An 18,419-nucleotide genomic window follows, 5' to 3' on the forward strand; every position below is an offset into this window, starting at 1 on the left:
GATGTTTTCTATGGTATCTTCTGCCCCTGATATTCTCTCTTCTATCTCTTGTATTCTGTTGGTGATGCTTGCATCTATGACTCCTGATCTCTTCCCTAGGTTTTCTATCTCCAGGGTTGTCTCTCTTTGTGCTTTCTTTATTGTTTCTAATTCCATTTTTAAATCCTGGATGGTTTTGTCCAATTCCTTCCCCTGATTAGTTGTTTTGTCCTGTAATTCTTTAAGGGATTCTTAGGGATTTTTGTGTTTCCTCTTTAAGGGCTTCTATTTGTTTACTTGTGTTGTCCTTTATTTCTTTACGGGTATTTATGTCCTTCTTAAAGTCCTGCATCATCATGTGATTAAAATGGACTTAAAATGTGATTTTTAAGTCCAAATCTTGCTTTTCCAGTGTATTTGGATATTCAGTATTGCTTTGATAAGAGAACTGGGCTCTGATGATGCCAAGTAGTCTTGGTTTCTGTTGCTTAAGTTCCTGCATGCTTGCCTCTTGTCATCACATTGTCTCTGGTATTGGCTTGTCTTGCTGACTCTGAAAGTGGCTTGGCCCTCCTGTAAGCCTGTGTGTCAGCACTCCTATAGACTTGTTTTCTTTCAGCTGGTTCTAGGAACAGAGAGCTCTTCTCTCAGGTTTGTAGGTGCTCCTGTTGACTGGCTTTGAATTCATGGTGTGGGCAGAAACCCAAAGGGTCCTGCCCCTGACTGTTCCTAGCTCCCTGTGCCCAGGGTCACAGACAGCACTAGGTGATTTCCTCTTGGGTCAGGAATGTGGGCAGAAAGTATTCGTCTCCTCTGTGTTCTCAGGAATGTCAGCACTTCTGAGGGTCTAGCTCTCTCCCCCACAGGATTTGGGTGCGGAGAACTATGTGACTGGTTCAGTTCAGTTCCCGGCACAGCCAGAAACCAGCCAATTCCTGTTGCTGACTGCTCCTACATTCCTGTATCCAAAGGCACTATGCAGTTTCTTCTTGGGCCAGGAATGTGGACAACAGTGGGCAGCAGTGGGCAGCAGTGGGCAGCAGTGGGCAGCAGTGGGCAGCAGTGGAGGTCTGTCCTGAGGTCTCAGGATTGTCCACACTTCTGGGAGTTCAGCTCTCTCCCCCACAGGATTTGAGTACAGAGAGCTGTGGTATCAGTTCAGTTCAAAAGCTTTCTTTTTAAAGAGCTGCCTTGGTCGTGGTGTCTCTGCATAGCAATAGAACAGTGACTGAGACAGTGAGCCTCTGGGGCCATTTACACTCACAGCACCATGGGCACCTTTCACCAGCACCTTTCAGAATCTCTGTTATTCAGTTTGGTACTGATGCACATGCAGCCTCAGCACTCAGGAACTGAGGCAGAAATATTTCAACTTCTAAATCAGCTTGAGCCATATAGTGAGACCTTGTCTCAAAGAAACTGTTTTTGAAGTTCTTAAAGAAGTTGCTAGAAGAAAAATGGAAGCAATTCTACCTAATGATACATTTTAAAAAGTATTGTAAGTATCTGTGATAGCTAATCCTAGTTGTCAACTTGATGATATCTGGAATGAACTGCAATCCAGAAATGGAGGGCACACACTTGTGTTCCAGATCTAGAGGCTGGAAGACACAAGCTTCTAACCCAGATCTTGGTATGAAGATCTTGAGGCATGGTGGCCATGAAAAGTTTAGACTCAGGCAAGGTAGAACATGCCTTAATCCTAGGAGACAGAGGCAAGCATAACTCTGAGCTTAAGGCTAGCCTGGGACAGAGTAAGTTCCAAATTCAGCACGTTCCTTTAATCTGCTGGAGGCCTGCATAAGGATAACGGAAAAAGGAAGTGTTGATTCTTCATCCACTTGCACTTACTTGCCAGCACACCTGTTGCAACCTACTTCTTCAGGATTCCAGCTTACACAGAAGACCAGCTGAGACGCCTGGCCTCATGGGACTACTAGATTCTTGGACTTCCCATTCACAGCTGCCCATTGTTGGGTTAGTTGGACTGCAGACTAAGTCATTACAATAAATTAATATAGAGAGACATTCCATAATTTCTGTGACTCTAGAGAACCTTGACTAACATAGTATCAGGTTTTTGGGATTTTTTTTGTTGTTTTTGCTGCTTGTTTTGTTTTCAAAGAATGAAGAAACACAGCAACATATTCGTTTATCTGGATACATGATCCTTAAGGTTGTTTTGATCTCTTGATTTTTAGTTAGATTAGTTGAGGAACAGGCAGACCCAAAATAAACAAAAGGATGAATTCTTTTGTATTTGCATGTGAACCATATTTGAAATGTTCTAAAGGAGATTTCAGATGATTAGATGATGTATCCTTGCTCCATCTGCAAAGAAAAACATCATCCATAAAACCTATGCAGTGTAAAAAGTAATCTATGCACTCAGTGCCTCCAGATGCATCTAAAATTATGGAAGCAAGAGGGGAAAAAAGGGAGCCAATCACAGGTTTTCTCCAGAAAAGAAAACCCTCACATCATCCCTTCTGTTTATGCAGGAGGAAGTTCCAAAATCAATTCCAGGGTGAAGAGGAATTACTGCTTCTTCTTTGTAACATTTATTTTGATATGTCTGTATGTGTACCTCTGTGAGTTTATGTGAATACTGAGTAGGCAGATGCCCACCAAAGCCAGAGGGCATCAGATTCTCTGCACTAGAGTTACAGGCAGCTGTAGCCATCTGATATGGGTGCTGGGAACCACAAGATACAACAATGTTTGAGTTTGTGTTCTTGTTGCTGGGATCATCCCTGACCAAAAGCACTTTAGAAGGGAAAGGGTTTACTTCCTCTCTAAAATGCTCAGCCTGCTTTCTTATGCACTGCCCATGGGGGGCTGGGCCCTCCTACAGTAATTACTAACTAAGACAATACCTCACAGACATGCGTACAAGCCAGTCTGCTATTGATAATTCTTTAGTTGAGGTTCCCTCTTCTCAGATGAGTGCTCTCATAGATGGTATCTCACAGCTAAGAAAAATATGACTACCAGTCAGCTGAATTCAAAAGTAAGCCAGTGCTCAGGACGCAGAGGCATGTGGATCTCTGTCAGCTTGAGGCCAGTCCAGTCTACATAGTGAGTTTAGGCCAGCCTGTGTTATATAGTGAGACTTTGTTTCAAAATAAAAACATGCTAACTTGAACCTGTCTGCATCCACAAACAGAAAAACAAACTACAAAATTACTAAGGCTTCTGCTCCAGCTTCTCAGCCTCTGGCTGGATAGATGGTACCTGACAGCAGGTGCTCTGGGAGAGAAAGGGTAGGTGTTCCAGTTGGTACTCAGGTTGTACCCAGGGATCACCATCTGGCTTACCCTTCATAACACTAAACTTTCATTTACCTCAGTTCTCTACCTCTATTTTCAACTCACTGATGTAGAGATAAGCAATGAGTAAGTAAGCATTCCCATATTCCAACACCTTTTAAAGATACAATTGGTTTAAATGAGAATAATAAAGTCACATAAATCATTTCCCTTCTAAAACAGCCTCATTCAAATTTAAGGAGAATGCATTATAGCAACTCAGAGTTGAATAGAACAGAGATCACATTTAATCTCTAGGTTACAGATGAACAGATAGATGGGATGAAAGGCTCCAATACTTATTCTAGTAAATTACTATATTAATTTTACATCAGTAGAATGAAAACAAGAAAAGCCCTTTTTCAGGTGCTTATACAATTTCAGTAGGCTGAGATCATACATAATTACAATGTATAGAGTATTATTTCAAGCCAATTTCAACTCATTATTTCAAGAAGTCTGTGCAGGCTGTCATGAAGGATTAAGAAGCAGACACAGGCTGGAGAGGGCTCAGAGGTTGAGAGCACTGCAGAACTATAACCCCAGTTCAGGGGGCTCCATCCCTTCTCCAGGCCTCAGGAGGCCCCAGCCACACACGCAGGCAAAACACTCACACACATAAAGTAAAATAAATAAATAAGGGGAAATTTTTTTAAAGAAGTAGTTATCACTGGAAGAATGAGGATGTCAACAAAGACTGGATATAAAGATATATCCTGGCACTTAAAAGAATGGAAATGAGAGAGGTACAGATAAGGAGGCTGCAGTGCGGCGAGGACACTACCACGAACAGAGGTAACAAAGCACGATGGAAAGGAATGTGTAACATAAAAGACCAAGGTGTAAAGGATTTGTTCCAAATACTGTATAAGCTTCTTGTGAGAAAAAATTTATATTCTTAGTAAAATATATGTTGTTTTAAATGAATTTTAGAAGCTTAGGTTGAAAACTCAAGTTACCTATCAAGCTAGGAGTCTACCTAAAGATCTTCAAGCAAATATTCTTTCCTTGCTTATCTAAGCATTCTTGCTTTCCTGCAATCTTGGAATTGGCCTGGTTCATTTTTATGCCTGGAAGTCTGGAATGAAACTTTTACACGGTCTCATTATTGGTTATAGGGACTGGAGAGAGAGAGGGAGGATGAAGTTCACGCATACTCCGGATCGGCACAAATCTCACTACCTAGAATAGGCTGGTCTCGAACTCCTGGCGATGCTTTTGCCTCAGCTGTCCAAGTGTGGGAACAACAGTTCTGAGTCAGTCCTCCCAGCTCCCATTATCAGGTTCTTAAAATGCTTTTAAAAAGATCAATGGGAAAAATTATTATTATTATTTTTTTTTCCGGAGCTGGGGACCGAACCCAGGGCCTTGCGCATGCTAGGCAAGCGCTCTACCACTGAGCTAAATCCCCAACCCGGGAAAAATTATTGAGAGTAAACTTACTAAATTGAGAATGTATTTGGAGATTCTAGCAGGGGAGTATGACTGCTTAAACAAACACTTGTCTTCCTCTATCAGGGATGGACATCCTCTTCAACCAAGCTCACTGCCTTAGGAAAGACGTGTGTAGAAAGCACAGCTTAGAATAAGCACTGGGGAAACCAGGACTCTGAATCGTGTGGGCCTATTTTCTTCAGTGGAAGGAAATGAATAACACCTAGTCTCCTAGAATGCCGGACTGAAAACTCTCTTTGCTCTCCTGTGAGCCAGCCTTCTGGAATCCCCCAGTATCCTGAGCTCTGTCCTAATCCTGAGCTTTAGCCCTCGAGTGAAGAGAACTCGTCCCTGTGAAAGAGGCCAGGTGTATTTTGCATCCTCTGGTAGGATTTACTCTTAGGCTTATCACAAATCTGTCTCTAGGCCCTAGACCTGAGCTCTGTTTATCAGCCAACAGAATTCATTCTGATGTTTAAATATATAAGGAAAATAAACCAGAGGGTCAGTCTCTGGAGGTCTTGGCCCACAAAAATGGCACCGGCCTGAGTTTTCTTTCTCATCTCTCCCTCTACAATCTGCTTTCTTGCCAGTGGCAATTCCTTCAGGAACCCTTTAATACATGTGGAGGGAGGAAAGACATCCACCTAGACAAATGGATCAGTCCATCAACTATGGAGATCAATAAGTAACCATATGTCACATACAGGTCATTCTTAAACACAAATCTATCCAATTAAAAAGCTGTTTGAGGGCTCTCCTCTGCTGCCTTTGATCTAGATGTAGAAAACCCAGCTCTCCAGCACCGTGTCTGCCTGCAGGATGCCATGTTTCTGGCCATGAGGATAATAGATTAAACTCTTAAGTGTAAGCCCACCCCAGTTAAATGATTTTCTTTATAGGGGTTACCATGGTTATGGTGACTCTTCACAGTAATAAAACCTTAACGAAGGGGAAAAAAAGTTGTTTGAGGGCCACAATTTTTAGTCTTAAGTGTTCTTGTAAGTCCAGCCCCTCTTCTTCTTCTTTGAAAGCCTCTACAAAATACTTTACTTTTGTTTAACTTCAGATTCTCTATGGTCAACAAAGTAACAAATGCAAACCAGCAAAATGGCCAGATACCAGGGAAAAGGGAAAAAAAATTATCAACCACAAAAACATACCCAGGAGTCTCAGAGAGAGGAAAAGAGATTAAGAAACAAATAGTATTGTTTTAGTAAGTGTGTATTTTTTTCTGAAAAAAAAAAAAAAACAGTCAGACATTATTCGGAATAATAGCAGCACTGTAGACAAAATAGTCAGAGATGGGAGGACTTAACATGGTTTCTGCCACTAGACAACAGATTCTTGCTGGGGATTGAACCCAGGGCCTTGAACATTCTAAAGAAGAATTCTATTCCTAAATGTAGCTCAACCCCTAGTTTTTAAAAATTATATTATTGTGTCATTCATGGGTATTTTAACTGCATATGCTCCTGTGTACATGCTTGGTGCCCACAGAGGCTAGGCCTAGAACTAGTTACAGATGATTCTGAGCTGCCATGTGGGTGCTGGGTATTCAACCTGGGTCCTCTCAAATAACAGCCATCAGTGCTCTTAACCACTAAGCCATCTCTCCAGCCCAGGAATAGATTCTTAACGCATGTATGCCTTAAATACATATTAAACATCAAAACCAAAATAATTCTCCTAAATGATACTTGCCATCAATTAAAGAACACTGTGTTGAAATAAAAAAAAAAAGTGCCGTTTTTAGTGGCGGTGGTACAGGTCTAAGATTAAAATCTCTGTGTGTGTGTGTGTGTGTGTGTGTGTGTGTGTGTGTGAGCGCGCGCGCACGCCTCTGCATATCTGTGTATGTATGCATGTATGTATCTTCCAGTCTGACCACAAATTTGTGTTTCCAACTGATGCTCCTGCCTCAGGCTCCTGGATAAGATGCACATCATCAATCCTGGAAAGAATAAAGATTATATTTTATGATGACTGGGTGTGGTAGTGCACACCTTTAATTGCAGCACTCAGGAGGCAGAGGAAGGCAAATCTCTGTGAGTTTGAGACCAACATGGTCTACACACTGAGCTCCAGGACAGCCAGAGCTACACAGTGAGACTGTACAGAGAAAGCCTGCCCATCAGTGCTTTTCCTTTTTGTTTTAGGCTACATGACTAAGCGTAACTATCATTCCAACACTGGGAGGAACAGCAGGAAGATACTGGGTTTGAGGCCAGCCTGGGTTAAATGAGATTCTATCTCAAACAAAACAAATAAATCTCATCCTGTATTTAAGCTCTATTTTAAGTGAAATAGCAAAAACAATTAAATCTAAGTTTCAGGAAAATAATGCACCTATAGGTCACTAAATACTTACGATGGTCGGTCCTCAAGAATCAGGGCAGTGGTAGAAAGTGGCTCAAACTCAAAATTCTTACGTCTTGAAGACTGAGGCGGTACTTTACAGGTCCTCCCTGTCCGCGCTTCATACTCCTAGGGCAAATAAGGACATAATTTATATAGCGATTTTCCTAATTTTCACTATGTATTATTAAACCTGTGTTATTAAGGGTATTGTATGGGATCTAAAATACAAAGAAAACAAAATCCCTTTTTATTTCCTAGGAGAGCTTAAATTATGAATTAACACTATATAAAAAAACCACTAGACTGTGTTAGGAGAAGGAGGACAGAAACACTCTGTAGATGAACTGGGGACAGTCTTAGGGCCGTTGTCTCACTGCCCTCAGTAGTACCAGGTACCTACGCTTTGACTGATCTACAAGCAGACAGACTTACTTCCTACACCCTAGCTGAGTGACGGAAATGAGACAGGACACAGAGAACCCAGGTGCAGTGCCCCAAAAGAGCTCTCTAAAGAGGACACCAAGGGTCTAATGTAATGGGGGTTTTAGACTTCAGGCTTTTGTGACGCTAACTACCACACATATAGACACTTCAAGAGAAGGAAGTCTGACCTTACATACCTCTTTAATTTTAATCAAGTTACTAATACATGATATAGAAAATTATAGTATAAAATGCATTTACTAAATTAAAACTTTTCATAATGTTCCTTTAATTTACTGAATCTGATGGTCTATTAAGAGATACAATGTTAATATATTCTTTGGCGAATCATTTAAATTTCTCTATTTGAGCATTTTTAAAGAAATATGTACAATTTTATAAAATCCATTCCTAGAAATTGGCAAAAAATCAGTAATAAGTTCACTCAGTTATAATTTCTGTGATTCGTATGTTTTTCCCCTTTGTTAGGAAAAGCCTGGAGATATTGCTCAACAGTTAAAAGCACTTGCTGCTCTTGCAGAATGTAAAAGCCCAGATACAGCACCCATGGTGAACAGCCACCTGCAACTCTAGCCCCACTGGTTCTGACAACCTCTACAGCACCTGCAGGAGCACGCGCACACACACACACACACACACACACACACACACACACACAGAGGCACACACACACACACGCACACGCGCACACAGAACTTTTCAAAGTTTCCTAGCAATTACAAAAAACATTAATTTACATGAAGAAAGTTAAACGTATGTAAGGGGTTCAGAAGTTTCATTCACTGGTACTTAGCTACCGTAGCCTATAATCTTTTTACATGATTATTACGTATTTTCTAACTCAAAGCACTTTTCTCTATTGAATCATGATAATTTAAAATATGAGCTTACTGTATTTAAGGAGATAATGATCAACTTGAAATTTTCAGATGGGAACTGAAACTGTAAAAAGTGCTATAGCAGGACTAGAGAGATGGAGAAAAACATGATAGACAGAGGAAACAGACGCCATCAAGTTGTTTTGGGACTGAAACATGTATGCTATGAACATTTGTGCAAATACATACACAAAGACCCGCAGATCCAGAGACAAGCATGTGTACACATGTGCACACATGTACATAATGTACATTTTAAAAGTGACATAGCAGCTGGGCATGGTGGTGCATGTGTGTAATCCCAGCACTTAGGAAGTAAAGGCAAGTTTCTGTGAGGTCCCAGGCAAATCAGAATAAGATTCTGACTAACAAAAAAAATATAACTATTTAATATATGGTGCTGATAAAAGACAATTATTCTCTTTCCTCTCTTCTCTTTTATCTCTCCTCTCCCCACGCCTCTTTCCTCCCTCTCTCTTTCCCTCTCTCCACCTGCATGTACCCCTCCCTCCCTCCTCTCTCTCTCTCTCTACACACACACACACACACACACACACACACACACACACACACACACACACACACTTTTGACAAGTTCTTACTATGTAGCCAGATACTGGGATTTTAAAAGCATATGTCACCATGCCAGGCAAAATTTGGTCTGTTTGTCTAAAGTTTGTTTTTTAATAAATAATGTGTCTTGGTGTTTTGCCTGCATTTGCTCTCACCATGTGCTTGCAATGCCTATAGAAGCCAGGAGGGGACACAGGGCTTGGTAGAACTGAAGTTACAGATTGGTAAATCACCATTTGAGTGTGGGAAATCAAAACTGGGTCCTCTGGAAGAGCAGCCAGTGCCTTAACTGCTGAGTCATGTCTACAGGCCCAGGAGCTGTATCCATTCACATTACACAGGCTCTGAGTAACACTTCTATGACACTGCGTGTGAGAAGCAGAATGACAGACTCTCAAAATATAACTTCATGTCCATATATACAAATCTACTGTTTCAGTTTCTACTTCCAAAATGTTTCTAATTCTCTAACCTTGTACCTAAGGACTCTTTGCCATCTGCTCTAGATCCCTGATATGATAGCTGTTATGGTTTGGACTTTAAATGTCCCCTCGGACTCACATGTAAAAGACTTAGTCACAGTCTGTTGTACAGTGTAAGGTGGTATGGCCTGTAGGAGGTGGGGCTAGTAGGCATTTGTTAGGTTCCTGGGGCCATGCCCTAAAAGGAGCAAATGTTGGAGATCTTCTCCCCAGATGCTGCTGGGAGGTGAGCAGCTATCCTCTCTCTTAAAAATTTCTGGCCTTTCATTTCACAACTCTCACCTCTCTCTCTCTCTCTCTCTCTCTCTCTCTCTCTCTCTCTCTCTCCCCTCCCTCCTCCCTCTGTGTGTGTGTGTGTGTGTGTGTGTGTGTGTGTAATTATATGCATGTATATAATTGAACCATATGAGTATTGGGATGAAACACAAGCTGATTAGGCTTGGCAACAGATGCTGCGACCCGCTGAGCCATGTCACTGAGCCTTGAACCAATGCAGCTCTGATCGCAGGTTCTCAACCAGTGTCTGACTCACCACATGCCAGAAATGGAGAGACCTTACTGTCGACTGAAACCATGTGATCTAACATAAACTCTGCTCCTTTTGAGTTGATTTTTGTGGGCAATACTTAACACACCAGCCAGTTAACTACACAGAGTTTGTTCATTCCCATTTGTTCTTAAACTTTCTGTATCTAAAAAGGCTTTCCCTAGCTTCCTATCCAGTCAGTTCAAACTAGTTCACTACAGTACACAATTCATATATCATATTTGTGGAAAATCACAACTGTATTCTCATATACTGAACACAATTTTACTAGTCCACATACCATTCAATATATATAAACTAACATTTATACCATTCAATATAACATAAACTCTGCTCCTTTTGAGCAGAGATTATGTAGATCATGGTTTCAGTCGACAGTAAGGTATCTCCATTTCTGGCATGTGGTGAGTCAGACACTGGTTGAGAACCTGCGATCAGAGCTGCATTGGTGGCAAGGCTCAGTGACATGGCTCAGCGGGTCGAAGCATCTGTTGCCAAGCCTAATCAGCTTGTGTTTCATCCCAATACTCATATGGTTCAATTATATACATGCATATAATTACACACACACACACACACACACATACACACACACCAAGAACTCATCATACCAGTGTATTATACCAGTCAATGTTTATCAAGCAAATAATGCATTTCCTGAAGTGAAAGCAAGATGATAAGAAAGAATCTAGGATCAATTCAAGACATTTGTGATTCCAGCTCTGCAAAGAAAGACCTAGAGTTTGCTAAGGCCACACATTAGCTAGCACAACTAGATATTCTAACACAGTACACCTTGAATTCTATGGCTGAAAAGTCTATCAGAAAAGAAAAGTGGAATATCAGAAGAGCATCTTTTAAGAAATAAACTATGAGGGCTAGAAAGATGTCTTGGTCAAGAGCATTGGGAGTTCTATTCAGAACTCAGGTTCTATTCCCACCACCCACATGGCAGCTCACAACCACATATAACTTCAGTCTCAGGGGCTCTGACGCCCTACTGTAATCTCCACAAACACTGCAGATACATGGTGCACAGACAGACATGCAGGTAAAACACCCATACATATAAAGGTTAATTAAAAAAAATAAAATCATATATTGGGCCTGAGAAGAAAAAGCAGGACAATTGAACTCTAATATAACTTGATCCAAGCCAGAAAAACTTCCAAGTGAAGAGGATTTGGTCAATTGCAATGTCTTTGTGATGACAAGCTTTATTCCATAATCTATAAATTGAGAGGAAAAAAACATACCTAAAGCTTAATTAAAATGTTAGGCAAAAATCTCCCCACTGTCTGCACGCAGCCGTGCTTACAGTAAACATCACCTGGCACTGCTAGCACAACTGTCTTAGGTCTCATCTCAAGCCAACCTAAAACAGAAGTCTGAGATAAGCTGATAACGTAACCTTGATATTCAAATGACTGATGCTATATAATAGCGGAGAATTTTCAAACTGTAAATTATTTCCAAGACTCTCATGGGAAAAAGTTGACTCTCAGTTTCTCTTAGCCTATTCAACTGTTAGCTTGCTTGTTCTTCTCTCTTCATTCATTTTTTTCTGTTAAAGTTAATATTCCCTCTCCAGCAAGTATTAAACTAAGAATTGTTTTGAATTCCTCTCCCAATATTTAAACCATATAAACTGTAATGAGATCTATGCAGTCATAAATAGAAAAACATAATAACTTATCAATTGTGAATGGAAAACACACAGAAAGGAAGTTACTCATCACCCTTTCAAGGTGACAAAAGAGAAAGAAAGACATCGCATATGTAATAAGTTTAAGGACTTTGCAGGAATAAACTTTCAACACAGCCCAGACTCTGGACAACTTAACAGTGCTGAAGAACATTATTTTTGCAATATTTAATCAAATCTTAGGCAAAGAATATCTATGTTTAAACAAATATAATTAAAATCCATAAACTCATTCACAAATAACAAAGACTTCTTCAAGGAACAACAACAACAAAACAACAACCGCGAAAACTTCAGCCAGCCAGGTGCTCTTTCTGAGACAGCCTCTCAGGCAGGCCCCACTGGCTGAGACTCACTGTGTGGTGGCCCCGCCTCTCCCTTCGATTCCTCGCCATGAGTGCGGAGAAGACAGGCATGCGCCACCACACATTTATGTTGTCCAAGGCCTATGGCACACTAGACCAGTGCTCTACCAAATGAACAACATCTCAGCCAGAAATCAGTATCTTAAAACATTTCCCCTTACTGGTCAAGTTCCATTAAAGTGACTTAAATACTCCATTCAAACTTCTTCCAGAAAATGGCACAAGTATTGATGAAAACCCTAGATTATCATCTAAGACAAAAGTCTCATTTTCACAAGAAGGACAGCAACGCAGAAGTAAAACCTCGCAGACGCAAACACTCACTTTCTGTTGGAAGCACCGAGAGGGGCACAGTCAGTGTAGGATCCACCTGCATTACAGGTACTCATCACGTGCTCCCACTTGCAGTTTGGAGGTCGGAGACGAACTAACTATATTCTAACTTTATCAGCTTTGAAAAGCCAGAGATTCAGGTCAAGTGAATGACAACATAACTGAAATACTAGAAATTCAACTTTTAATGTGGCTCACCAATGGTTCAAAAGGCCACTAGCACGAATTTCACACCTGCAAAAGTACACATGTGATCATCCTCAAAAACCAATACGATCAGTGTTCTGGTGGCTCAGAGCCTCATCACCAGGTAGGTGATCTCCCTGAGTGACTGCCTATCAGATGCGTATGCCAGAGCACACTTTACACTGGCCATGCGCCGGCAGGCGAGTGATCCACCACTAAGCGTTTTCAGGCTTCTTTAATGCTAACATGGATAACGCTAAAACTGATCAGGTTTTTAATATAATTTACAATATGAATAAAATATTTAAAAGATGTTTAACTAACTTTCACTTCATGTATCTATGAAAATTATAAAAAACATAATGGTTAAATTTCACATATATAAAATGTAATCATATATATATGCTTTCTTGAACAAGTTGCAGAAAATACATCTAATATTATTATATATAAATACTCATATGCCAAAATGCTTATAAAATAAATTTAAATTTATTAAGTTTTTTACTTGTGTCTCTAAGAATGTATGTGTGGAAGTCAAGATCAGTCCTTTCTTTTTACCATGCAGGTCCAGCAAATCAAACTCATATAAACTTTGTGGGCCGCACCTACACTGTCAATGTGATTATTTCACTGGCCACAAGAAAAACTTTAATAGGCTTAACTATAGGTTGGGCGGTAGTGGAATGAAAATATCATCCTATAATAATTTATATTTCATAAAAATGCAATTGTGTTATTTGTGTCGCTAATAATTACAGAAAAAAAGTTTGTAAATCAAACCTTCATTTTCTGTTTAGTGCCTTAGTGTATAATCTTAAAGCACCTTTCTGTTAAAAACAAGAGGAATTATGGGCCATAAACAGTATATTCATACTGAAGAACATGGCACCTTGTTTTTGAATACCCAGTTTAAAAAATAGTAACTGGGCTGGACAGAGAGCTCAGTTTAAAGCACTGGCTGCTCCCTAGAGGACCTGGGTTTGATTCTTAACACCTACATGGCGATTTAAAACCATCTGTGACTCCAGTTCCAAGGGATCCAACAACCTCTTCTGGCCTCCATGGGGACAAGGCATGCATGTGGTGCACATTCATAGATGCAAGCAAAACCCTGCCACATATACATTTTTAATTTAAAAGAAATTACCCAAAGTCGCTCAGCTGCGAAGAGCACTTGGTCCCCAAGAGTGAGTGCAGCTGCACACCAGCCTGTCACTGTGCTTGACCCCTGTATCTTCCTGCTTAGCCACTCTAAAGGCACGTGAAATAGCTTTACAACTTTCAAAGGGATTTGTTCATATATGTATTTTTGAAAAGTGTTGTCTGTATCCCAGAGTGACCTCGAAGTCGCTATGTAGCATGGACTCATGTTTCGTACCGCCACTTCCTAAGTTCTGAGACTATGAAAGGTGCATCACCATATGGAACAGGAATCTATTTTGACTTTAATACATTTTCAATTGCTAGCTATAAGTCACTTCCTACAGGATTAATAACTTAAGACTCTATCCTAAAATATGATGTAGTGTCAACTTTCTCATGACTGTACTGATAATACCTTTTTTTTTTCCATTTCAGACTTAATTATAAAATTAAAAATCAATACATGGTAAGGGGTCTCAAACACATTTCTTTATTATTAATGCTTTGCAGAACTTTAAAGATGAAAGCTAAGGAAAAGCATTTCTAGTTAGCACAGACACATAGGTTGTAAATATCTATTTATATAAAGAAAAGGCCACACCCACCTTGCAAAAAGACAGTTTCAGCCAAGAGGACAGCAGCATGAGTTAAACAAAGAAGAAGGGGCACACAGGAGAAAGGCCATGGGAAATAAAGACACGTACTGCCAAGCTGAGAGTCTGAGTGCCGTCTCCAGGACCCACATGGCAGAAAGAGAGAATGGACTTCCCAGATTTTTGGGGCTCCACACATACATGGTATTCAAGCATATGCATATACACACCACACATGAAAAATGTAAAAGAGAAAAAATAGTTTAATAAACCTTCAATAGCAAGACCACTGTTTGGCCTCTTGAGGGAGAATTTGATCTAAAAAAACTATAGTCTAAAGTTTTGATGGCTGGCAGGTTTTTCCCCAACACTCTCACTTTGTAGCCCTCCCACCTAAGGAGCCTAGGCCAGACTCCAACTAGTGGCAAAACTAACAGCAATCTATCTGCCTTGGGCTCCTTAGTGTAAAACCACACTCGGCCAGACAAAAGTTACTCTCACAGTATGTATATATATGAACACACGCACACGTGCACGCACAGGAGCTTTATGATGGAAGAGGTTCTGAGCCTTTTTAGGGTAACAATGTGCTCAGTGTCTTCGTAATACTTCTCATTTGGCACACTAAACCAAATCGAAGAAGGACTTCTACTTTATAAATAGTCACATTCGAAGGATTCAGTAAGACTACCTTAGTACAGTGCTAGCAATGTAGCTTAATCCGGAGGGTGCCTACCTAGGGTAACAGAGGCCAATGGATTCTGCCCTAGGGCCTTTGTCCTGCCTAAACCAGGGCAGAGGCATAAAGGTATCTAATCTCAGCGAGTATGGAGATGGAAACAGGTGAAACAGGAGATCGAGGTCATACTGCATCTCAGACAGCTCCTCCTGGTCTACCTGGGCTTCATGAGACCTCAAAACAATAGAAGAAGAAGAGTTTAACAATACCTTCACAGAGGCTCGGAAGACTACTCAGGCTTAAGAACACCTGCTGTTCTTTCAGAGGACACACGCAGCAATTCACATCTGTAACTCCAGTCCCAGGGGATCTAACACTCTCTTTGACCTCTGTGGGCAACAGCTAAACACACTCGCATAGACATACATGAAGATAAAGCACCCATACACACAAAAATAAATAATTTTAAAATAACACCGTAATACTAAATAAGCATTAAAAACATACACATATAGCCAGGTGTTGTGGTGCATGCCTTTAACCCTAGCACCCAAACTGCAAAGGCAAGCAGATCTTCATGAGTCTGAGTCCTGCCTCATCTACAAAGTGAGTTCCAGACTAGCAGGGGCTATAAAATGAGACCCTTTCCTTAAAACACATACAGACACACACACAGGCGCACACACACGCACACACGCACGCACACACGTTTCCTTGTTTGTTTGTTTGTTTGTTTGGAGATAGCCCCAGCTGGCCTGAAACTTGAAACTCAATATTTTCCTGTAAGGCAGCCTAAAGTCTAAAACTAGAATTATTGACATGTACTATTATGCTCAGATTTTATTTTAGTTTATTTTGATTTTAATTGTGTGTATATGCATGTATATCTATGTATGTCACATGTATAGGGGTGCCCTCAGTTAAGATTCCATGGAGCTGAAGTCACAAGCAGTTGTGAGCCCTGATGCAGGTGCTGGGAATCAAACTTGGATCCTCCAGAATATTAAGACGTCTCTTAACTACTAAGCCATCTTGCCAGCCCCCGATGCTTTTCATATTTAATTAGGTGCATACCCATGTGCCTCTGTTTGTGTGTGTGTGTGTGTGTGTGTGTGTGTGTGTGTGTGTGTGTGATGTGAATACAGGTACAGATGTCCACGAAGTCTGAAGGACAGTGTTAAAGTCCCCAGAGCTGGAGTTACAGGTAGTTATGAATCACCTGTTATGAGTGCTGGGAAATGAACTCAGGTACTCTGCAAAAGCAGTGCACACTTTTTAACTGTGCAGCCATCCTCCAGATTTATTTTTATATAATATACCACAATTGGACAAATGTCTATTGCATGCTATACAAACTCTTCAAATCTTGTTTTAGGATTAGACACTATCATCCCCATCTTAAATCCAATACTATTTTCAATATAGTACCAGGGTTTTTCTCACATCAATCTGAGAAAAACCATTAACAATGACAATGCCATTGAAAAGTATGTAGTACCACTTAATGTTAAAAACAACATCTTTGTTAACATCGTACACCCTGCCTAACAAATGTGGGGTTTTACCAAGTTTGTATCAGAAATATAAATAATCCCCATGTCTCCTCTGCACACCAAAGTAAACAGGCATAAGTTTGGGGATTATAGAACTCTGAAGCACTTGTACCTATACAAACTACTTACTATTTTAATTAAATTAAATGTATTTTTTTTTTTTTGAGACAGGGACTTGTAGCCCAGGCTGGGGCCTCAAGCTCCCTATAAAGCTGAGGACTTAAAGGTCTGTACCACTGCACCCAGTTTATGCAGTGCTGAGGGACCAAACCTGGGGCTTTGCACATGCATGGGAACAAGCTCACTACCAGCTGAGGTACATCCCCTGAGGTGACAATGCTTTACCTTCTGTTTTGGTTTATGACATGCAGTGCTACTGATATGCACTTGCCATGTTGATTAGACTGTTCTGAGTTTGCTGCAGTCCTCCCTCCCTCCCTTGGCTCCAGAGAGCTGAGGTTTATAAGTCTATGCCACCCCATATCTAGCCAAGTACTTTAAAGATCTAAAAAGCATTACCAAGATAAAATATAAAACCAAAAACTCATTACTTGGGAAACGAAAGAACCATCATAAACTCCTTAAATAACATTTTCTAATATGAATAAAGATTAAAACTTTAACATTTTTTTATAGATGCTGGCTATGTAAAATCTGGTAAAATCCACTTACTTCTACCTCCCAAGTGTGAATGTTGAGATTAAAGGGGTGCAGCACCATGCCAGGCTGGAAAGCTCCTTTTAAACAATTGAGTTTTACAACCGTTCAGGTTGACGCAGGCTCACTGCTTTGCAGTGTCACTTACCTGAGTCATGCACAGTGAGAGTGAGAGTGAGAGTGGTCACCTGAGTCATGCATGCACAGTGAGAGTGAGAGCGGTCACCTGAGCTTTGAGTCCCAGCTGTTAGCTACTCAAGGACACTTAGGCAGGTAAATCAGTGCCTCGTCACTTAAAAGAATTTCCACAACCTTAGCTTATGGTAGAAAACACTGTAGCTTGCCTTTCAAAAAATATTAAGACAGCTACAGTGAGTACCTATAATTCCAAAGTTTATATCTAGAAATCTAAAAATGAAATAGTTAATTTTCAAGAAAATTATGCTGAGGGCTGTTAGTGGTTAAAAGAGCTGACCTAGAGAGCACCCAGCTTGCTTCCCTGCTCACAATCATCTGTAACTCCGGTTCAGCAGTTCATGTCTTTTCATTTTTTTAAACCTCTACTGGTGGCAGCCACATACAGTGCTGCACTTACATACATACAGGCAAAAGATTCATACACATAAGAGTAAAATAAATCTTTAAAAAATAGTTTTAAAAAACCTTTTAAGAAAGAAAACGATGCTCTGTTTGTGACAGGCCCCATGTTGGCCTGTGTTCACTATGTATAAATTTGGGGTGACCCTGACCCCTTAGATTCATGATCTCACCTGGCAAATGAACAATGCTTTAAGAGCTCTGGGGAACTTCCCAGTCATTTTAGTACTTACCTGCTGAATAATTTTGGAGGTTTTCTGAAGATTTTCTCTGGGAGGGACTTTACCAAATAATTTCCATCCAGGAGCACTATGGACAACTGATTTGAGTTCCTTTGTCCTTTTTGGGAAAAGGTTTCTGAAACACAGAAAATTTACATGAATTGTTTTCCATAACCAGAAAATTTTTAATTAATAATTAAAAAAGCAAATTTATTTCCAGAGCAAATTTAAAATGTTTTAAATAAAATTATCCCAAATACTTTTACAAATATTGCTTGTAATAACGCAGATAAGACTATCTGACTTATACAAAGGTTTTAGTAGAATCAGCCATATAAATTTTTTTTAAGGTAGAATATCTGATACTCAGGCTGACTT

At 40.2% G+C, this 18,419-nt stretch overlaps 1 protein-coding gene across 2 annotated transcripts in view; it reads right to left on the bottom strand.

The window, feature by feature from the left end:
* Tbc1d12 (TBC1 domain family member 12) overlaps positions 1 to 18,419 on the bottom strand; it is a 78,045-nt gene that overhangs the window by 35,589 nt on the left and 24,037 nt on the right. For both annotated transcript variants that reach the window (XM_032891832.1, XM_032891831.1), the window contains exons 2-3: positions 18,054 to 18,177; positions 7,093 to 7,208 (exon numbers count right to left, since the gene is read on the bottom strand). In XM_032891832.1, coding sequence (XP_032747723.1) covers positions 7,093 to 7,208; positions 18,054 to 18,177 — 240 coding nt within the window. The remainder of the gene's footprint in view (positions 1 to 7,092; positions 7,209 to 18,053; positions 18,178 to 18,419) is intronic.

Source organism: Rattus rattus, chromosome 2, assembly GCF_011064425.1.
Source record: "Rattus rattus isolate New Zealand chromosome 2, Rrattus_CSIRO_v1, whole genome shotgun sequence".
NCBI classification, from domain to species: domain Eukaryota; kingdom Metazoa; phylum Chordata; class Mammalia; order Rodentia; family Muridae; genus Rattus; species Rattus rattus.